General features: G+C 40.7%; 1 protein-coding gene across 7 annotated transcripts in view; it reads right to left on the reverse strand.

Annotated features, from left to right (window-relative positions):
- The window catches only part of yeats2 (YEATS domain containing 2), a 175,116-nt gene that overhangs the window by 54,184 nt on the left and 97,982 nt on the right, over positions 1–22,950 (reverse strand). For all 7 annotated transcript variants that reach the window (XM_063046072.1, XM_063046068.1, XM_063046067.1 and 4 more), the window contains one exon: positions 120–281. In XM_063046072.1, the coding sequence (XP_062902142.1) occupies positions 120–281 (162 nt within the window). The remainder of the gene's footprint in view (positions 1–119; positions 282–22,950) is intronic.

The raw sequence follows: 22,950 nt of genomic DNA on the forward strand, positions 1-22,950 counted from the left end.
GGTATGTACAACCATGAGAGGTATCGAAAAGGCCAAATGAGCGTCCAGGTGGGTAGTGCAATTCTACTTTGGAGTTTGACGAAAACATAACAAAGAAATAGTCTGCGTTGACATCTTACCTGCTGGATTGGCAGCCCGAAGAATCGCTCCTTGGGGTATCAATAACAGCTTGCCTTTGCCCGAGGGGTTCTTGCTGTTGGTCGTTAGGTAGAGTTTGGTCCCTGGGGGCAGATTGGCCAGGTTGGCCAAGTTGGTTGCTGGAAGCTGCAGCGTGGCCATAACTAAAGAACAGAAAATATCATCAGCAAATGTTTGTACTTCATATACAGTCTATCTTTATGCTGATTGATATGATGTTGATACATCAGAGAATTGGGTTTAATTATATTTAAATATAAATAGACCTCACTGAAAAAAATCAAATACACTGCATAAATAACTGAAAGACTTAAACAGCTTCAGATTGTAAATGTTCCTATTGACACTCTACAGGCAGTCGTAAAGAACACTTTCTTTTGGTCCCCTAATCTGAGGAAAGACATCCTTGCCATAGAGGGAGTACAAAGAAGGTTCACCAGATTGATTCCTGGGATGGCAGGACTTTCATATGATGAAAGACTGGATCGGCTAGGTTTATACTCGCTTGAATTTAGAAGATTGAGGGGGGATCTGATTGAAACGTATAAAATCCTAAAGGGGTTGGACAGGCTGGATGCAGGAAGATTGTTCCCGATGTTGGGGAAGTCCAGAACGAGGGGTCATAGTTTGAGGATAAAGGGGAAGCCCTTTAGGACCGAGATTAGGAAAAACTTCTTCACACAGAGAGTGGTGAATCTGTGGAATTCTGTGCCACAGGAAACAGTTGAGGCTGGTTCATTGGCTATATTTAAGAGGGAGTTAGATATGGCCCTTGTGGCTAAAGGGATCAGGGGGTATGGAGGGAAGGCTGGTACAGGGTTCTGAGTTGGATGATCAGCCATGATCATACTGAATGGCGGTGCAGGCTCGAAGGGCCGAATGGCCCACTCCTGCACCTATTTTCTATGTTTCTATGTTTCTTTAATGTCATGGATAAGGTTCTTATTATGAAACTTCTCAATAAGTGTGTACGGAATACCAAATGAAGCTCCAAGGATCTCTCCATATGTTAATAATCTCTCCCTGAATGAATGAGAACAAAAATCATCTCTACATAAATCGACTTGGTATGGCAAAATATTAAATATTCTCAAAACGAAGGGATTATATTTCTTTTCCATATTGACATTCTAACATTTTAATAAGATTGCTGTCACTACCTCACTCACATACTTCCTATTCAAACTATCTCACCCAAGTATCAGTGGCTTCTTAGACTATCTTGTACAGTAAAATCTTATTTCAGTTTTCTATTTATGAAACTTTTGTCAATTATATGCCTTTTATTCATGAACCTGAGATGGGACTTTTCAACTGCTTTTCAGGCCACTTGTTGGCTGGTTATCATACTGTATCGGTTTCCCTGCATTTGTGATAAGGCTCATGATCATGCTCATTATATGTTGTACCCGATCTGTGTTGCAGATAATAATATCAGCAGATAAACTAGATATACAATATTCATTTCAATAAAGCTTGGATTAGACAAACTGAACCACTGTCAATATTTACTAATCTTAATGAACGACAAAATAAAGAGCTTTTAATTTTCTGTGACTGTTGCATATTATCTTCTCAGCACTCTATGGCTAAATGATGCCAGCAACCACCGACAATCTCCAATTTACTTTCTTTCTCATACAGATATCATGGCTGCAGCTGTATGGGGAAGAAGTAAAAAGGTCACGAGAGTGAAAGTTAGGGGAAAACACAAATTCTATGGTCGTGGGTAAGACTCCAAAAAGGAATGTTGCCCCTCTGGTGCCATGCTCCAGGATATTTTTAGAAGGAAAGGGAGAGAAACCAGAGGTTTTGGTCCACATGGGTAGTACACCATAGTTAGAAAGAAAGATGAGGTCTAGTAAACAAATTTTATGAGATAGGCAAACGATAAGGCAGGATCTCAAAAAAATAGCAATCACAAGATTACTGCTTGTCCTATATAGCAGTGGGTACAGAAACAATGATAATTCAAATGAAGTAACACACATAAAAGTTGCTGGTGAACGCAGCAGGCCAGGCAGCATCTCTAGGAAGAGGTGCAGTCGACATTTCAGGCCGAGACCCTGACGAAGGGTCTCAGCCTGAAACGTCGACTGCAGCTCTTCCTAGAGATGCTGCCTGGCCTGCTGCGTTCACCAGCAACTTTGATGTGTGTTACTTGAATTTCCAGCATCTGCAGAATTCCTGTTGTTTGCGTTATAATTCAAATGAAAGTGTGGCTGCAGGGGTAATGGAGGACAGTGCGCTTAAACCTTGGGACATTTAGGCCAGATCTAGCGATAGCCATGGTGGGAAGCAGGGCAATCAGGCTGCATCTCAACAGACTAGGAAGACATCCCTTTTGGGCAGGTTTGCTAGAGCTATTGTGGAGAGTTTACCAGGTAATGGAAAGTTCAGTATTGTTGTAAAAAGAATATAATGAATATTGATGAACGTGTTCTCTTCAATAGAACTACTAGCAATAACTTCAGATGATAATGGTGTTTAGACTAATTGCATGCTAATTAGCCAGACTGGATTTGTCTTTATTTTTCTGTACAGGATATGCCAGGGCAATCTTCCACAAGATCTGGTAGATGCCAGTGTTAAGGACAGGTCTCCAGTGCAATGGATTACTCAATATCCAATGCTCTCAGCTTTTTCTTGACATTACTTGGAGTGAATCAAATTGGCTGTAGATTGGGTTCTCTAATAGGGAAAATCTCAGAAGAGGATCAAAATCGATCATCTATGTAATGTTTCTGGTTGGATTCAGTTTTGAGTGCTTCAGCCATAGAGTTGCCCTACCTTCATTATTAATAAGAATATTTGCTGAGCTTTTTTCCATTAACTTTTCAATTGCACACCACCATTCACAATTAGGCAAGGGATATTGCAGGGGCTTAATTTGACCTGTTGATTAGGCAATAAAGACTTACATAGATAAAAAATAAAAGAAAGAAAATGAAAATATTGGAAGCTGTTCGTAGAACCCCCTGTCATAGCTGTGCAGTAACTGCCATGCTAATAAGGCAATGGCATTTTAACTTAATGAAAGAATAAACTAATTTATTTTGTGTCAGAAAAGAAGTGAACAGTTCAAATATGTCCAACATAGTTTATGACAACAAAATGTCCTATTGCAAATAAGGAGTCAGATCACATCAGACTTAATGAATCCTGTTCCTTCAAACTCTTTCATAATGTAAATACAGTAGGAGTAACAATTTATGTATTTAAATGAAATACAGAACAAATTACAACACTACAGTGCCTTTATAGTACAATAAAACTGTGTATTAGCTCTTAACAGTGATAGATGGAGGAATTTGTCTGCTGCGTTCTTATGATTGACCGTAAATGAACAAAATCTGCGTAGACACCTAGTGCAGATAATGGACTGTCTTCATACAATGCTTTAGACAATTGCATCATCCAAATCTTCATTTTTATTGCAACATTCAAGAAGATTGTCGATACTTTCAAATTCTTCATAATTCCTGACTTGTTGAAGTAGTGAAATTACTTCATTTTCATTCCCAGACATCTCTGGCAACATCAAACCTGAATGTTTGAAAGCACGGTGAGCAAAACAGTTCCGAATGGTTTTTCTGCTTATTTCCTGCCAACTATCAGTGACAAAGTCACTGCTTTTTGAACACAAACACACACAACTGACCGCTCTGAGCATGGAGTAGTGTCTAATGGCCACGCAGGTGTACACGACTGAAGTGAGTTAGAAACTGTAGGGCACGGTCTCTTGCAGCATAGTGTCCCGATTAAATAAAAGGAATCACAGCCATTTTTGCAATTTAGTTTTTGTTCTTTAAAATTTGTTCCAAATAAACAGATTAACTGATGGCACAATTAACCGGGATCCACTGTAGTTTGTAATTTGGAAGTGTCATGCTGATCTGAGTTCCCAGAGAGGAGAAGCTGCCTGCAACCCTGCAGCAACTAACAAATCCATCCATCCCCCAAATGTTCTGTCACATACATGGGCTGTAGAGTTGGGCATTTCTGATCTGGGGAGGACCTGTAATGAGCAGATTTAATTGAGACTTTGAAAGTGTCTGAGCATTTATCTGAGAACATTATAAGCTTGCTGAGACTAATGTGGTGATTGAATGGGAGAAACATTGTACTTCTACTAAGATACTAATTTTCAACAAGGTAGCTTCCCTAAGGATGAGACAACTTAATTCAAAATAAATGGAACAAATTTGTTACGAAGTAAGAAATCAGAATTTAACCTGAACACTAAATTTTGTAGGTGCTGGAAATCCAGAGTAACACATCCAAAATGCTGGAGGAATTGAGCAGGTCAGAGTGCCTAAGGAAAAGAATAAAAACCCAACATTTCGGGCCAATACCCTTCATCAAGATTGGAAATACAGTTTGTATTAAGGTAAATGAGTTCTACTTGCCAAAAATGCAACCTACCACTGTGACAAAGGAAGCAAGAAACAACTTAAAACTGAAAGTACATTAAAAAAAAACATACAGATCCTTACAATTGGGAGACATACAAATAATGACTGGTGGCATAAAGTTATAAGTGCCAATTACAAAGGAAATATGAAAGGAAACTTACAATAAGTTTTATGTAATGATGTAAAAATGATCACAATTGGCAATTATGTAACAAAAAAAGATGGTTAAAAGGATGTTAAATAGTGGTCAATAATCTCTGAATACTGAGATCCATCATAACTAATGGCAAATAAAAGTACTGAGAAATGGGAAGCTCCAGGATTAGATGGTCCTCAAGTCAGGAATATTGAAAGGAACTGGTGGAATAATTGCACTTGACTTAAGATCAAAGTAATCTTCCATTCCTTTTAATTTGAAAGTTGCATATCACTCAATTATTTAAGATAGATGAAAGGGCAACTACAGAGTCTATAACTACTGCTGAAATCAGTGAAATCAAGGATTAAATATGCCTTGACTGAACAATTTAAAAACTTACATAATTAAAGGGAGCCAACATGAGAAAGGAAAGTCTTGCCTCAAAGTTGGTTGAATTATTTTGAGATGAGTAAAGTAACGATCAAGGAAATATGAAGGTTTGTTGTTAAATGGACAGTCAGAAATAATTTGATAAAGCCTCATTAAATTAATGTTAAGTAAAAGTAGTTCATGAAATTGAAGGCAAATTAGTGATCTGGCTAGGAGCAACAGGAAATAAGAATGTTGGGATAACAAAGTATTGGCAAGCAACAGGAATTCTGCAGATGCTGGAAATTCAAGCAACACACATCAAAGTTGCTGGTGAACGCAGCAGGCCAAGCAGCATCTGTAGGAAGAGGTACAGTCGACGTTTCAGGCCGAGACCCTTCGTCAGGACTAACTGAAGTTAGTTGGCCTGCTGCGTTCACCAGAAACTTTGATGTGTGTTGCAAAGTATTGGCAAGGTTTGTTTATGGCATTTCACAGATATACTGGGGTTGCTGCAACTAGTTATTAAAGTCTTAAATGCAGCGATAGAGAACCACATGTTCGTATTTGCTGACGACCAAGATTTGTGTTTTTGTAATAGAAGCATTAAATTACAGGGTGTTATCAAAAGACTGAGAAAATGAAAGAAAATATGGCAAATGCATTTCAAGGTGAGAGTTCATTCACTTTGTATCTATAATGAACACATCAATGCAGTACAACAGATAGGGTTCTAGATAAAAAGATTAAAGTGTCAGACAGGTGCAAAAAACAATAAAAAGGTTTAGTATAATACTGTACTTTTACATACAGAGGACTAAAATACAAAGTTTATGCCCCAACCAAACTAGACTGGACTACTCTGAGATCTTGCCTCCCATACCTGTACTCTATGGGGTAAATTACAAGGAAATAGTATACAAACTGGTCTAGTATTCTCTGAAATTTATATGTCTCGTTTGATAAAAGTTTCTAAGACTTGAAAAGAAATTAATTGGAAGGATAAAGAGAAACTAGTAGTGGTGCAATTACTTGAGTCAAATATGGTGTTCTTCTAAGGAGCTGCCTATTTGTGGATCCTCAAATGGCTGTAGAGGCCAATCCAGCATCCACCTACTTTGCTGCAGTGCAATCAAGTGGTGGCTGTGGTTAGGTCTTTTGGTTGCTCAAAGAGAAACCACTACTGCCTATTGAGCCTAGCTCCAGGACTTTCAGGGGTATAAATTTGGAATTCTCATCTGCCAATGACAACCACTTCTGGTCAATCATTAAATTTAAATCAGATTGATAAATTACTGTTAACCAAAAGAATTAATTATGGGGAATATCAGAGTGAGGTCACAGATCAGAAGCTAGCTGGTGGTATAGTGGCACCCACACCAGACTTCGAGTCGAGCAGTCCCAGGTTTGAATCCGGCCAGCTCCTTGCATGCTGTCCATCCATCCTGGGTTGAGTGTCGAGTTAGCAGCTTGGCCTCGTAAAAAACAGCTAAATGCTAAAGGAACTGTAAGGTTGCTGCCTGACGCACAACAAGGTGAGGAAAAGAAAAACAACAATAAGTCAGAGATGATTAAGTTGAATGGCAGAACTGATCTGAATTCACCTGCTCCAAGACTCTTCATTGTATTGAATATTGTTCAAGCATAACTGGTTCTCAATAATGTTTCTTATATCAGAACTGTCATGGTCAAAGCAAAGCAGAGCTGGTCAAATGAAGAGATCGTATTCTAAGCAAGTACATTGCCATATGCCATTTCTTCCTCTTTATTCTTGTATTCTGTGCAATGTGGATGGAACAGCAAATAATCACAGCCATTTCATCTGAAGTAAGTGGTGAAATTTTTGCACTTATAACTGTTGCCCCTCTACTGACAGGGACAAAGTTTTTGGATATTATTCCCACTATACTCAATCTTGCCTTTAATTCACATTTTTAAGACGGTTATAATAAAATTTATAACAATTCTAATGAACAGAATAATTTTTGGAAAACAGGACCATGGTGAATTTAAAGGGAGCAAAGGAAACAGGGCCCTGTTGAGCTTAAGTATAAAGAACCATAGTAAATTTAAGGCGATTGTGGGAAATGGGGGCCCTACTGAGATCAAAGAGAATGGTAGAAACATCGATTGTTGAACAACAGATCAAACCAAAAGGATTTCTGAACAGTTGGATAGCAGATTTATTTTTTATATTTACTTATTTATAGATACAGTACAGAAACAGGCCCTTCTGGCCCAACACACCTATGCTGACCAACTACACCTATGTGATCATTTAACCTCCTCATCCGTACGTCTTTGAAATGCGGGATAAAATTGGAGCACCTGCACCCGGAGGAAACCCATGCAGCCACAGGGAGAACGTATGAAGTTCTTACAAACAGCTGCAGGAAGATCCTGTAAGATTTACTGCACATGAAAAAAGTTTGGCACACAGCATATTACATAGCAGCTGTGTAATTCTACTTGATATTGGAGTCTTTTTCTCCGGCTGCTGTTTAAATTTCAGCTTTCATTTTACTATATTGCCACCTGCTGGACATCACATATTCAACATGTCTTGCTTGAGCTACAGATCTTCATTCCTCGTGCCTCTGCTCTGTGAACAGGGAGCAGCACGTTGCTTTTATCAGCAGGGCAATAAGCTAACATACTGTATATCCTATCAATACAACTCAAGTGACTGAACAGCATTTGGCAGGAGCTGAACTTTGAATTGGGGAATGGATGACTTCAAACATATCTAAAATTCTGAAATTCCTGCAACCTCTTTCCTTGCCTCCCACGGCATCCAGGGATATATCTCATCAGAGCCTGGGGATTTATTCATCTTTATACACACTAATTTTAATCTTAAGTGCTGCAGAATTTCTTCCCCTACTGACATCTCCAACTACAATGCCCTTCCCCTTGTTCAGGGGTTCGCAACCTGGCATCCACAAACCCCTTGCTTAATGGTATTGGTCCATATCGTTAAAAAAGGTTGGGAAACTCTGTCCTTGTTCAATACAGATGAAATGGTTTCATCTAGAACCTTACCCACAACTTCTGATTCCATGATAGATTTGCTCTCTGGTCTCTACTAGGCCCCTTCTTGCTCTTTATTTACTTATAAAATGCCCTGGGGTTTTCCATAATCTCATCTGCCAATAATATTCTGTTGTTCCTCTTTGCCCCCCTAATTTCTTTCTGAGGCATCCATACACACTGTTTACTTCTGAAGGAACTCCCCATTTTCAGGATTCTATACTCCATATGGTTCCTTTCTAGCTCTAAAAAAAATCCATGACATCCTTTGACATCCAGATTCCCTGGAGTTGCCATCTTTGCCTTTTACCTTTACAGGAACACATTAGCCCACATTAGCTCACTATTTTACTTTTAAGACTTGATTTGTCTTCAGGTTGCTGCTTGCAGTCTATGTACAGTTGAAGTCAGAAGTTACATACACCTTAGCCAAATACATTTAAACTCAGTTCTTCACAATTCCTGACATCGAATCCTAGAAAACATTCCCTGTCTTAGATCAGTTAGGATCACTACTTTATTTTAAGAATGTGAAATGTCAGAATAATAGTAGAGAGAATGATTTATTTCAGCTTTTATTTCTTTCATCACTTTCCCAGTGGGTCAGAAGTTTGCATACACTTTGTTAGTATTTGGTAGCATTGCTTTTAAATTGTTTAATTTGGGTCAAACGTTTTGGGTAGCCTTCCACAAGCTTCTCACAGTAAGTTGCTGGAGTTTTGTTCCATTCCTCCAGACAGAACTGATGTAACTGAGTCAGGTTTGTAGGCTTCCTTGCTTGCACACTCTTTTTCAGTTCTGCCGACAAATTTTCTATCAGACTGAGGTCAGGGCTTTGTGATGGCCACTCCAATACCTTGACTTTGTTGTCCTTAAGCAATTTTGCCACAATTTTGGAGGAATGCTTGGGGTCATTGTCCATTTGGAAGACCATTTGCAACCGAGCTTTAACTTTCTGGCTGATGTCTTGAGATGTTGCTTCAACATATCCACATAATTTTCCTTCCTCATGATGCCACCTATTTTGTGAAGTGCACCAGTCCCTCCTGCAGCAAAGCACACAACATGATGCTGCTACCCCCATGCTTCACGGTTGGGATGGTGTTGTTCGGCTTGCAAGCCTCACCCTTTTTCCTCCAAACATAACAATGGTCATTATGGTCGAACAGTTCAATTTTTGTTTCATCAGACCAGAGGACATTTCTCCAAAAAGTAAGATCTTTGTCCCCACGCGCACTTGCAAACTGTAGTCTGGCTTTTTTATGGCGGTTTTGGAGCAGTGGCTTCTTCCTTGCTGAGCAGCCTTTCAGGTTATGTCCATATAGGACTCGTTTTACTGTAGATATAGATACTTGTCTACCTGTTTCCTCCAGCATCTTCACAAGGTCCTTTGCTGTTGTTCTGGGATTGATTTGCACTTTTCGTGCAAAAGTACGTTCATCTCTAGGAGACAGAATACATCTCCTTCTTGAGCGGTATGTTGGCTGCGTGGTCCCATGGTGTTTTTATACTTGCGTACTATTGTTTGTACAGATGAATGTGGTACCTTCAGGCGTTTGGAAATTGCTCCCAAGGATGAACCAGACTTGACATCATTTTCTGACCTCAATCCGATAGAAAATTTGTGGGCAGAACTGAAAAAGCGTGTGCGAGCAAGGAGGTCTACAAACTTGACTCAGTTACACCAGTTCTATCTGGAGGAATGGAACAAAATTCCAGCAACTTACTGTGAGAAGCTTGTGAAAGTTACCCAAAACGTTTGGCCCAAATTAAACAATTTAAAAGCAATGCTACCAAATACTAATAAAGTGTATGCAAACTTCTGACCCACTGGGGAAGTGATGAAAGAAATAAAAGCTGAAATAAATCATTCTCTCTACTATTATTCTGACATTTCACATTCTTCAAGTAAAGTAGTGATCCTAATTGACCTAAGACAGGGAATGTTTTCTAGGATTAAATGTCAGGAATTGTGAAAAACTGAGTTTAAATGTATTTAGCTAAGGTATATGTAAACTTCTCACTTCAATTGTATGACAGAAACATTTAAACCTTTGCTGACCAAAGATGCAGTACCAAATGCCTGGAGGTCAACAAATGTGGTGCTTTTAGTTAAGAAGAGTAGCAAGAGTAAGCTAGGAAATAACAGGCCAGTCATTAACAGAGCACTCTGCAGTCTCAGAGCAGCTGCAGACTATTCTCAAGGAGGGTAAGCAGCCAAAAGTCCTGGTGCACATTAGCACTAATGACATAGGTAGAAAGGTGGAAGAGGTCCTGCACAGTGAGTACAGGGAGTTAGCAAAGGGGTTGAATACCAAGACCCCCAAGGTTGTAATCCCTGGGTGCTACATGCTAGTCAGTGCAGGAACAGGATGATAGTACAGATGAATGAGTGGCTGAGGAACTGGTGCAGGGAGTTTCAGGTTCTTGGATTATTGGAACTTCTTCTGGGTCAGATGTCACCTGCACAAGAGGGATGAGTTGCACCTGAACTGGAGGGGAACCAATATGCTGGCCGGGATATTCACTAGTGTTGCCTGAGGAGGGGTTAAACTAGTTCAGCAATGGGGTGAGAACCAGAGTGCCAGGTCAGAAAGTGGTGGCATGAAAGGAAGGTAGATGTCAGGGCCAGTAAAAGATCTGCTAGCAGGAGCAAAGTAATAGGCATAATGGTAAGGATTGTTTGAAGTGTGTGTATTTTAATGCTGGGAGTATTATGGGTAAGGGTGATGAACTTAGAACATGGAACTATGATGTTGTGGCCATTACAGAGACTTGGTTGAGTGAGGAACAGAAATTGGTACTTAATGTCCCAGGGATTTGATGTTTTAGTAAAGATAGACAGGGAGGTACCAATACCGAAGGGGACCAATATCCTGGCGGGAAAGTTTAATAGAGCTGTTAGGGAGGGTTTAAACTAATTTTGCAGGGGGATGGGTACCAGAATGATAGAGCAGAGGAAGGGGAAAACAGAAATAAATTTAAGATAGTGAGCAGTAAAGATGTCAGGAAAGACAGGCAGGTGATGGGGCAAATGTGTAGCCATTGGGATGAGTTGCAGTGCAATAAAGTTGCAGTGAAATCAAAGCAAAAAGTATCAAATACTGGTCTTAAGGTGTTGTATTTAAATGCACGCAACATAAGGAATAAAGTGGATGATCTTGTTGTACAGCCACAGATTGGCAGGTATGATATTGTGGCCATCACTGAAACCTGGCTAAAGGATGCATGTCTCTGGGAGCTGAACGTCCAAGGATACACGGTGTATTGGAAGGATAGGAAGGTAGGCAGAGGGGGAGGCGTGGCTTTATTGGTAAGAAATGATATTAAATCATTAGAAAGAGGTGATATAGGATCGGAAGGTACAGAATCTTTATGGGTTGAGCTAAGGAATAGCAGGGGTAAAAGGACCCTGATGGCAGTTATTTATAGGCCTCCAAACAGCTGCAGGGATGTGGACTACAAATTACAACTGGAAATAGAAAAGGCTTGTCAGAAGGGCAGTGTTATAATTGTGGGGGATTTTAACATGCGAGTAGATTGGAAAAATCAGGTCGTCACTGGATCTCAAGAGAGAGAATTTGTAGAATGTCTGCGAGATGGCTTTTTAGAACAGCTTGTTGTTGAGCCCACTAGGGGATCGGCTGTACTGGATTGGGTATTGTGTAATGAACCGGAGGTGATTGGAGAGATTGAGGTGAAGGAACCCTTAGGAGGCAGTGATCATAACATGATTGAGTTCACTGTGAAATTAGAAAAAGAGAAGCCGAAATCTGATGTGTCAGTGTGTCAGTGTTCCAGTGGAGTAAAGGAAATTACAGTGGCATGAGAGAGGAACTGGCCAAAGTTGACTGGAAAGAAACACTGGCGGGAAAGACGGCAGAGCAGCAGTGGCTGGAGTTTATGCGAGAAATGAGGAATGTGCAAGACAGGTATATTCCAAAAAAGAAGAAATTTTCAAGTGGAAAAAGGATGCAACCGTGGTTGACAAGAAGTCAAAGCCAAAGTTAAAGCAAAGGAGAGGGCATACAAGGAAGCAAAAATTAGTGGGAAGACAGAGGATTGGGAAGTTTTTAAAACCTTACAAAAGGAAACCAAGAAGGTCATTAAGAGAGAAAAGATTAACTATGAAAGGAAACTAGCAAATAATATCAAAGAGGATACTAAAAGCTTTTTCAAGTATATAAAGAGTAAAAGACAGGTGAGAGTAGATATAGGACCGATAGAAAATGATACTGGAGAAATTGTAATGGGAGATGAGGAGATGGCAGAGGAACTGAACAAGTATTTTGCATCAGTCTTCACTGAGGAAGACAGCAGGATACCGGACACTCAAGGGTGGCAGGGAAGAGAAGTGTGCGCAGTCACAATTACGACAGAGAAAGTACTCAGGAAGCTGAATAGGCTAAAGGTCGATAAATCTCCTGGACCAGATGGAATGTACCCTCGTGTTCTGAAGGAAGTAGCTGTGGAGATTGCGGAGGCATTAGCGATGATCTTTCAAAAGTCGATAGATTCTGGCATGGTTCCAGAAGACTGGAAGATTGCAAATGTCACTCTGCTATTTAAGAAGGGGGCAAGGAAGCAAAAAGGAAATTATAAACCTGTTAGCTTGACGTCGGTGGTTGGGAAGTTGTTGGAGTCGATTGTCAAGGATGAGGTTACAGAGTACCTGGAGGCATATGACAAGATAGGCAGAACTCAGTATGGATTCCTTAAGGAAAATCCTGCCTGATAAACCTATTACAATTTTTTGAGGAAATTACCAGTAGGCTAGACAAGGGAGATGCAGTCGATGTTGTATATTTGGATTTTCAGAAGGCCTTTGACAAGGTGCCACACATGAGGCTACTTAACAAGATAAGAGCCCATGGAAATACAGGAAAGTTACATACGTAGATAGAACATTGGCTGATTGGCAGGAAACAGAGAGTGGGAATAAAGGGATCCTATACTGGTTGGCTGCCGGTTACCAGTGGTGTTCCACAGGGGTCCGTGTTGGGGCCGCTTCTTTTTACATTGTACATCAACGATTTGGATTATGGAATAGATGGCTTTGTGGCTAAGTTTGCTGACGATACGAAGATAGGTGGAGGGGCTGGTAGTGCTGAGGAAACGGAGAGTCTGCAGAGAGACTTGGATAGATTGGAAGAATGGGCAGAGAAGTGGCAAATGAAGAACAATGTTGGAAAGTGTATGGTTATGCACTTTGGCAGAAAAAATAAACGGGCAGACTGTTATTTAAATGCGGAAAGAATTCAAAGTTCTGAGATGCAACGGGACTTGGGAGTCCTCGTACAGGATTCCCTTAAAGTTAACCTCCAGGTTGAGTCAGTAGTGAAGAAGGCGAATGCAATGTTGGCATTCATTTCTAGAGGAATAGAGTATAGGAGCAGGGATGTGATGTTGAGGCTCTATAAGGCGCTGGTGAGACCTCACTTGGAGTACTGTGGGCAGCTTTGGTCTCTTTATTTAAGAAAGGATGTGCTGACATTGGAGAGGGTACAGAGAAGATTCACTAGAATGATTCAGGGAATGAGAAGGTTAACATATGAGGAACGTTTGTCCGCTCTTGGACTGTATTCCTTGGAGCTTAGAACAATGAGGGGAGACCTCATAGAAACATTTCGAATGTTAAAAGGCATGGACAGAGTGGATGTGGCAAAGTTGTTTCCTATGATGGGGGAGTCTAGTACGAGAGGGCATAACTTCAAGATTGAAGGGCGCCCTTTCAGAACAGAAATGCGAAAAAATTTTTTTAGTCAGAGGGTGGTGAATCTATGGAATTTGTTGCCGTGGGCAGCAGTGGATGCCAAGTCATTGGATGTATTTAAGGCAGAGATTGATAGGTATCTGAGTAGCCAGGGCATCAAAGGTTATGGTGAGAAGGCGGGGCAGTGGGACTAAATTGGATAAAATGGATCAGCTCATGATAAGATGGCGGAGCAGACTCGATGGGCTGAATGGCCTACTTCTGCTCCTTTGTCTTCTGGTCTTATGGTAAAAGAGGAGGGGAAGGAATTGCACTACCAATCAGGGACAGAATCACAGCTGCACTCAGAGGAGACAAAATGGAGGGCTCATCCACTGAGTCATTATGGGTAGAACTCAAAAATAGGAAGGGTGCAATCAATCTGATTGAACTGTACTACAGACCACCCCCCCCCCCCCCAATGGCCACTGGAACAATGAGGCAGATTAAGGACAGGTGTAAAAGTAATAGCACTGTTATCATGGGGGAGTTCAACTTTCCTAATATAAACTGGGACCTTCCGAGTGCCAGAGGTTTAGCTGGGGCAGGACTGTGTTAGGTGCATCTGGGAGGGTTTCTTAAATCAATATACAGGTGCAACAAGAAGAGGGGTGGTACTGGACTTGGTGTTGGGTGATGAGCCTGGCCAAGTGACGGCCTTTCGGAGAGTGTGGATGGTGTTTAAAGACCAATTACACAGAATACAAGACAGGTATGTTCCAGTCAGAAGGAACGACAAGGATGGCAAGGTAAGAGAACTTTGGAGGTTGAAAGAGGTAATGAATTTGATCAAAAAGTACATAAAGCTTAGGAAGCTAGAATCAAACAGACCCCTTAAGGATTATAAAGAAGCCATAAAAGAACTCAAGAAGGGAATTAGGATAGTTAAGAGGGGCTATGAAAAGCTCTTGGCAAGAAGGATTAGAGACACTCTCATGGTATTCTATGCGCAAGAGGATAATGAGGGAGAGGGTTGGACCACTCAGGATAAAAGGGGGAGGCGATCATTTGCTTGGATGCAGAAGATATGAGTGAGGTCCTAAATGATCACTTTACGTCAGTATTTACCAACGAGAATGATATGGAGGATTGAGAGATCAGTGATGAGCATATTGATATCCTAAGACATTTCGAGGTACAGGAGATGGTGCTATGTCTGTTAAAGAGTATTAAGGTGGATAAGTCCCCAGGGCCTGATGGGATATACCCAAGGTTATTGAGAGAGGCGAGAGATGAGATTGCTGGGGCCTTGACCAATATTATATCCACTCATAGCTGAGGAGCTGGAGAACTGGTGAGTAGCTAATGCTATTCCATTATTCTGGGATAATTTTGGAACCTATAAACTGGCGAGTCTCATATCAGTGATAGGGAAGTTACTGGAGAGAATGCTTAGGGATAGGATTTATGAGCGTGTGGAAAACCATGGCCTAAGTAGGGCCCAGCATGGTTTTGTGCAGATCAAGGTGTGTTTACTAACTTGACTTGAGTATTTTGAAGAGGTGACGCGGGTGATTGATGAAAGTAGTTAATGAAGGTGGAGTCTACGTGGATTTTAACAAGGCGTTTGACAAGGTCCTTCATGGGAGGCTCATCCAGAAGATTAAGATGCAGTGGTGCAGTGCTAGCCAGAGCGCACCAGAGCACGTCTGGCACATCTTTAAGAAAAAGGCAGAAATATACAAGCTAATTAATTAGGTGCCGCTCAGGGTGATTTGAGTATCTCAGAAATTGCTGATCTCCTGGGATTTTTACGCACAACAGACTCTGGAGTTTACCAAGAATGGTGCCAAAAACAAAAAAACATCCAGCGAGTGGATTTAATAAAATGTTTTCGCTCACAGAACAGCCACTCGCTGGATGTCTTTTTGTTTTTGGCACCACTCTTTATAAACTCCAGAGTCTGTTCTGCGTAAAAGTCGCAGGAGATCAGCAGTTTCTGAGATACTCAAAGCACCCTGGGCGGCACCTAATTAATTAGCTTGTTTATTTCTGCTATTTTCTCAAAGATGTGCCGGACGTGCTCTGGCTAGCACTACGACTGTTAAAATGTACAGGATCCATGCTGAATTGGCCGAAGGAACTTATCCTAGCTGGAGGTCTGTGATTAATGGTGTTCTGCAGGGGTCTGTACTGGAACATCTGCTGTTTGTGATGTATATAAATGATGTGGAGGGAAATATAGATGGGTGAGTTAGTAAGGTTGCAGATAATATGAAGATTGGTGCTGTTACGGATAGCATAGAAGATAGGTGAAGAATACAGCAAAATATAGATCGGTTGAAGATATGGTGGTGAAATGGCAAAAGGAGCTAATCCACCCAAATGTGAAGTGTTGCACTAGATAGTTCAAATGTAAAGAGACAGTACACTGTTAATGGCAAGACCTTTAATAATGATGATGAGCAGAGTGATCCTGGGGTTCCAAGTAGCTACACAAGTCGATAGGGTGGTTAAGAAGGCATATGTCATATTTGCCTTTATTAGTCAAGGTACTGAGTTTAAAAATCAGGAAATTACGTTGCAAGTTTATAAAACTTGAGTCAGACCACATCTGGAGTATTGCATGCACTTCTGGTTATCTCATTAAAGGAAGGATGTCAAGGTTTTGGAGAGGATGCAGAAGGTGTAGCAGGAGTATTATGGGTAAGGGTGATGAACTTATAGCATGGATCAGTACATGGAATTATGATGTTGTAGCCATTACTGAAACTTGGCTGCCAGAGGGGCAGGAATGGGTGATTAATATACCAGGTAAAAGAGAGAGTGGAGTTGCTTTACTAATCAGGAACAATATCACAGCTGCACTCAGAGGAGACATAATGGAGCGGTTCATTTGGATGGAACTCAAGAGGAGGAAGAGTGCAACATACTGATGGGACTGTACTACACACCCCCTAATAGCCACCCAGGCATTGAGGAACAGATATGTAATCACATTATGGAAATGTGTAAAAATGCTGTTGTCATGGGAAATTTCAACTTCCCTAATGCAAGCTGGGATCTTCTTCTTCTTAGTGCACGAGGTTTAGGTGGGCAGAATTTGTTAAGGATATCCAGAGGGTTTCTTAAATCAATATGTGGATGGTCTAACAAGAGGAGAGGCCATACTGGATTTGGTGTTGGGTAATGAGCCTGGGCAGGTGACTTGACGTTTCAGTAGGTGATCAGTGACTACAACTCCTTAACTTTCAGGATACCTACAGATAAGGATAAGTATGGTCCTTGTGGGAGAGTTGTGGGGGAGTGCCAAAAAGTTCTATTCAAAAGGTTCAAAGGAACATCTAAACAAGCTTGATGCACTTTGGAAACAAGTCCTGTGGACTGATGAAGTTAAAATAGAACTTTTTGGCCACAATGAGCAAAGGTATGTTTGGAGAAAAAAGGGAGCAGAATTTCTTGAAAAGAACACCTCTCCAACTGTTAAGCACGGGGGTGGATCGATCATGCTTTGGGCTTGTGTTGCAGCCAGTGGCACGGGGAACATTTACTGGTAGAGGGAAGAATGAATTCAATTAAATACCAGCAAATTCTGGAAGCAAACATCACAATGTCTGTAAAAAAGCTGAAGATGAAAAGAGGATGGCTTCTACAACAGGATAATGATCCTAAACACACCTCAAGATCCACAATGGACTACCTCAAGAGGCACAAGCTGAAGATCTTGCCATGGCCCTCACAGTCCCCTGACCTAAACATCATCAAAGATCTGTGGATAGACCTCAAAAGAGCAGTGCATGCAAGATGGCCCAAGAATCTCACAGAACTAGATGCCTTTGCAAGGAAGAATGGGCGAAGATCCCCCAAGCAAGAATTGAAAGACTCTTAGCTGGCTACAAAAAGTGTTTGCAAGCTGCGATATTTGCCAAAGGGGGTGTTACTAAGTACTGACCATGCAGGGTGCCCAAACTTATGTTTCGAGCCCTATTCCTTTTTTGTTATTTTGAAACTGTAAAGGATGGAAGTAAAAAAGTTTTCTTGCTTAAAATATTAAAGAAATGTGTCATCTTTAACTTTATGCCTTTTGGAAATCAGTTTATCTTTTACTCGCTGAGCTATTCACAGTAACAGAAATTTTGACCGGGGTGCCCAAACTTTTGCATGCCACTGTATGTTCCTGTAGAAGGAAGGACGGGGATGGAAAGGTAAGAGAACCTTGAATGTCCAGAGAGGTGGTGAATTTAGTCAAGAAGAAAAAAGAGAAGTATGTAAAGCTTCAGAAGTTAGAATCAAACTAAGCACATTAACATAAAGAAGCCAGAAGAGAACAAAATGAGTTAGGAAAGCCATGAGGGGCCATGAAAAGGCCTTGGCAAGTAGAATTAAGGTGAACCCCAAGGCATTCTATACATACACCAAGAGTAAGAGGATAACTAGGGAGAGTGTGGACCACTCAAGGATGAAGGGATAAACATTTGCTTGGTTGCTGAGAATGTGAGTGAGGTACTTAATGAGTACTTTGCTTCAGTATTTACCAAGGAAACAGATATGGATAAACACAGTACGTTAGGGCATTTAAAAATCAAGGAGGAGAAACTGTTGGGCCTCATAATGAATATTAAGGTGACCTCAGGTTATTGAAGGAGGCAAGAGATGAGATTGCTCGGCCCTTGAGCACCATCTTTGTGTCCTCTATAACCATTATGATGACATTGATGAGAGTAGGGCAGTGGATGTTGTCTACATGGATTTTACAAAGTTCCTCATGGGAGGCTAATCCAAAAGATTAATATGCCCCCTTCTTTACCATTTCCTTTTTCCTCTCTCACCTTATCCCCTTACCTGCACTTCACCTCCCTCTGTGCTCCTCCCACTCCCCTTTCTTCCATTACTTTCTACCCTCACCTGGCAGATACCTCTTTCTCCAGCCCTTTATCTCTTTCACCCCTCCCCCTCCCTATCACCTACAACCTTGTACTTCTTCCTCCCCTACCCCAACCTTCTTGCTCTGAATCATCCTTTTCTCCAGTGCTGTTGAATGGTCTCAGCTCGAAATATCGACTGTTTACTCTTTTCCATAGCTGCTTGGCCTGCTGAGTTCCTCCAGCATTGTATGTGTTATTTGGATTTCCAGCTTGTGCTGATTTTCTTGTGATTATACAATTGCCTGACTTAGCATAGCGATGGGAAACAAGGTGAGCTGCTCCAATGTAAATGAAGTGAGTTGTGAATTTCCTTCCACTGTACTAATAAATTACAATATCCCTTGTACAACTTATCTAACATATCCTTCCAATGCAGGACTAAATACTGATCCCCTTATGGTCTTTGGGAACAGCTCAGGAAACACAGCTATGGCTACACATTCCAAGCAAAAAGTGGACTGATATTTGAATCGAAGCTATTGATCTCACCTAAGAACCATCAGGGGCAAGATTTATTCTGTTTTGTTTAAACAGACAAAAACATTCTATTCTAGCATCAAGGCAATGTGTTACATATTTCCGCAGACCTGGTGCTTCCAACAGCGCAGACCAAAGGAAAGTCCGTCCTGTTCAGTAATTTTTCATTTTCAGCTGACTGATCACAAAATAATTCATAGTGTGCAGGTGCAATCTGTGAGAAGACAAAGTCAGAACAACCTGGCAGTTGGGGCCAAGAGCTCAGAGGAAGAGCTTAAGAGTATGAACAATATACTGTGGCTGCTAATCAACAGATAAATAGTAATGTCAATATTTTCCCATGTGTAACAATAATATTGGCTCCTTAATTTTACACATAAAACACAGCACCTTCCTTTATTTATATGTAAGCAAACCTATAACCATTCACTTCATTAATAAAAATACGAGCTGGCCTCAGACCTATGAGTAACAGATTTTTAGTTCTTCATTTGCACATTAACTCTCTCACACATCAAACAGATGGTATAATGTATATTCACTAAAACCATATACATTAAAATCTGGTAAGTTATTATTTGATTATTTAGAAATCCTGAAAGTTTGGCATATTTCTCGCCAGGTAAATATTCCTGTGCTTGAAATTCATCTGCGCCCTATTTCTAGCTCTCCTTTTAAGCACACTAAGATTTCATTTCCTCCTGTTCCTTTCAAATCACCAGTACCTACTTCCTGCATTTCTCGGAACTCGGTGAGCCTCGGTTCTTATGTTCCCTTGACGCATGCCAGTTCCTCACTTCCTTTCTTTCCTAGAAATTCAAAAAGAATTCCATTTTCCTCACTCCCGTGAAACTGATTAGGTTTACTGGAAAGATTATTGTACTACTGTTTGTTGTACTATTGTCTGACTTAGAGTGGCGATGGAAAACACTGTGAGCTGCTCCAAGGTAAATGAAGTGAGTTGTGAATTTCCTTCCACCGTACTAATGAATTATAGTATCCCTTGTATATCCAAAAAAAAAGAGTGACTTACAAGTGTGTTGGGATAGTGGTATTGGAACATCCAATAGACCATAAAATCTGGCAGTCAAGCACCAACAAAGTGTATTGGATTAACAGAGTTTTATTGTACATAAAAATGAAGGGCTTTCTTCACCAGATGGTGCTATTAGTTAACACAAATCACAATCCTTGCAGGTTCATCTGACTCTGAACTTGATTTTAAAGCCATGTGATCTTGTGACTGGCACCGTGCCAACACCACCAGTATAACCAGTTCCAAACTGGCTATGTTTACAGCATTATTCTGCAGGAGCTGAATGTTTCATGACCTTTAAATTATCTCAAAATAACAAACAAAGAGTTTTAACAGAAATAACAGGTATCAACAGTACAAAAGAACTGGATGCTCAGACAGTTGCTCGACACTTTTAAGGACAACTAAATAAATATCTGTTGACCATTGCCATATCCATATGTGTCAGATAGCTACTTATGATGGCCTGTAGAGATTTAAATGGCTTACTGGACTCTAAATATTTAAAGTCTAAAATCAGTTTTGAACTGTTCATTTTATCAAAAGTGGTAATTGTCTTTGACTTAAGAAAAATCAAGTCCAATTCAATGAATATCAGAACAGAAAAAGCCAGAGAATCATCTTCCCTTATCCAGAGGCCAACTCTTCTCTTTCCGGAAACGCGCAAGAGGGCTGTAGACCAAAGAATGGACAAATGTGAGCACATTGTTCAGTGCGGATACATTGGACTTGTAGTAAACACAGAAATGTCAAGTATCCCATTAGGCTCTGGGAGGACACTGCTGACTAGAAAGAGACACTGGAAATCTAGAGCAAAGGAAGGACAGTGAGAGAACGTCTCTCGATTGACCCATTGTGTCTGCTCTGTCATTCCAACATGCTGATTTATTATCCTTCTCAAACCCACTCTCCTGCCTTTTCCCCACAACTTTTTACACCCTAACTAATCAAGAACCTGTCAACCTTCAATGGCTTAGCCTCCACGGCCATTAGTAGCAATGAATTCCATAGATTCACTGAAGAAATTCCTCATCTTTGTTCTAAATGGATGTCACAACGCTCTGAGGCTGTGCCCTCTGGTCATAGACTCACCCACAATAGGAAACATCCTTTCCACATCACTCTATCTAAGCCTTTCAATATTTGATAGGTTTCAATAAGATTTCCCATCATTGTCCTAATCTAATGCGAGCACAGGCCCAGAGCCATCATATGCTCCTCATACATAAACCCTTCCATTCCCAGAATTATTCTCATGAACCCTCTCCAATGCCAGCACATCTTTTCTGAGACAAAAGGGAACAAAACTGCTTACAATGCTCCAAGACTGACCGATCCCTTATAAAGCCTCAGCATCATGTCTTATATACTAGTACTCCCAAAATGACTGCTAACATTGCATTTGCCTTCTTACCATTGACTCATCCTGTGAGTTAACCTTTAGGGAATCCTGCATGAGGATTCCCAGATCCCTTTGCATTGCTGATTTTTGAACATTCTCCTCATTTAGAAAATATTGTATCCTCTACATCCTTATTCCTTCTACCAAAGTGCATGACCATACACTAACCTTCGTTATGCACTATCCGTGACTCCTTTGGCCATTCTCTCAATCTGTCTAAGTCCTTCTGCAGTCTCCACGCTTTCCTCAATACTACCTGCCTCTCCACCTATCTTTGTATCATCTGCAAACTTAGCAACAAAGCTGTCAAATCCGTCATCCAAATTGTTGACAGATAATGGGAAAAGTAGTAGTCCCAATACCAACCCCATGCGGAACACCACTTGTCACCACCAGCCAACCAGAATAGGACCCCTTTATTTCCACTCTTCGGCACCTGCCAGTGTACCAATCTTCTATCTATGCTGTTGTCTTTCCTATGGATCCATGGGATCGCATCTTGTTAAGCAGCCTCATGTGTGGCAACTTGTCAAAAGCCTTCTGAAAATCAAAGTAAGCAACATTCACCGACTCTCCTTTGTCTATACTGTCTGTTAATTACTCAAAGAATTCCAACAGATTGTCAGGCAAGATTTTCCGCTGAGGAAACCATGCTGACTTTAGCCTCCTTTATCATGTATCTCCAAGCATCCAAAAACCTCATCCTTAATAATCGACTCCAACATCTTTCCAACCACTAAAGTCAGGCTAACTGGACTATAATTTCCTTTCTTCTGCTTCCCTCCCTTCTTAAAGAGTGGTGTGACATTTACAATTTTCCAGTCCTCCATTCCAGAATCTAGTGATTCTTGAACGATCATAATGAATACCTCCACAATCTCTTCAGCTATCTCTTTCAGAACACAAGGTGTAGTCCACTGGTCCAGCTAACCTGTCTACCTTCAGATGTTTCCCTTTCCCAAGCACCTTCTCCTAAATAATAGCAACTACATTTCCTTCTGCTCCTTGACATTCTCAAATTTTTAGCATACTGCTAGTGTATTCCACAGCGAGGACTAACACAAATACTTATTAAGCTCATCTATCATTTCTTTGTCACCCATTGCTATCTCTCTAGCATCATTGTCCAGCGGTCTGATATCCACTCGTCTCTCTTTTACACGTCATACAATATAAATAAAAAACTTCTGGTATCATCTTTTATATTATTGGCTAGCTTATCTTCATATTTCATCTTTTCCCTCCTTACAGCTTTTTCTAGTTGACTTCTGTTGGTTTTTAAAAGCTTCCTAATCCTAACTTCCCAGTAATTTTTGCTTTATTATAT

This window comes from Mobula hypostoma, chromosome 4 (assembly GCF_963921235.1).
Source record: "Mobula hypostoma chromosome 4, sMobHyp1.1, whole genome shotgun sequence".
NCBI lineage: Eukaryota > Metazoa > Chordata > Chondrichthyes > Myliobatiformes > Myliobatidae > Mobula > Mobula hypostoma.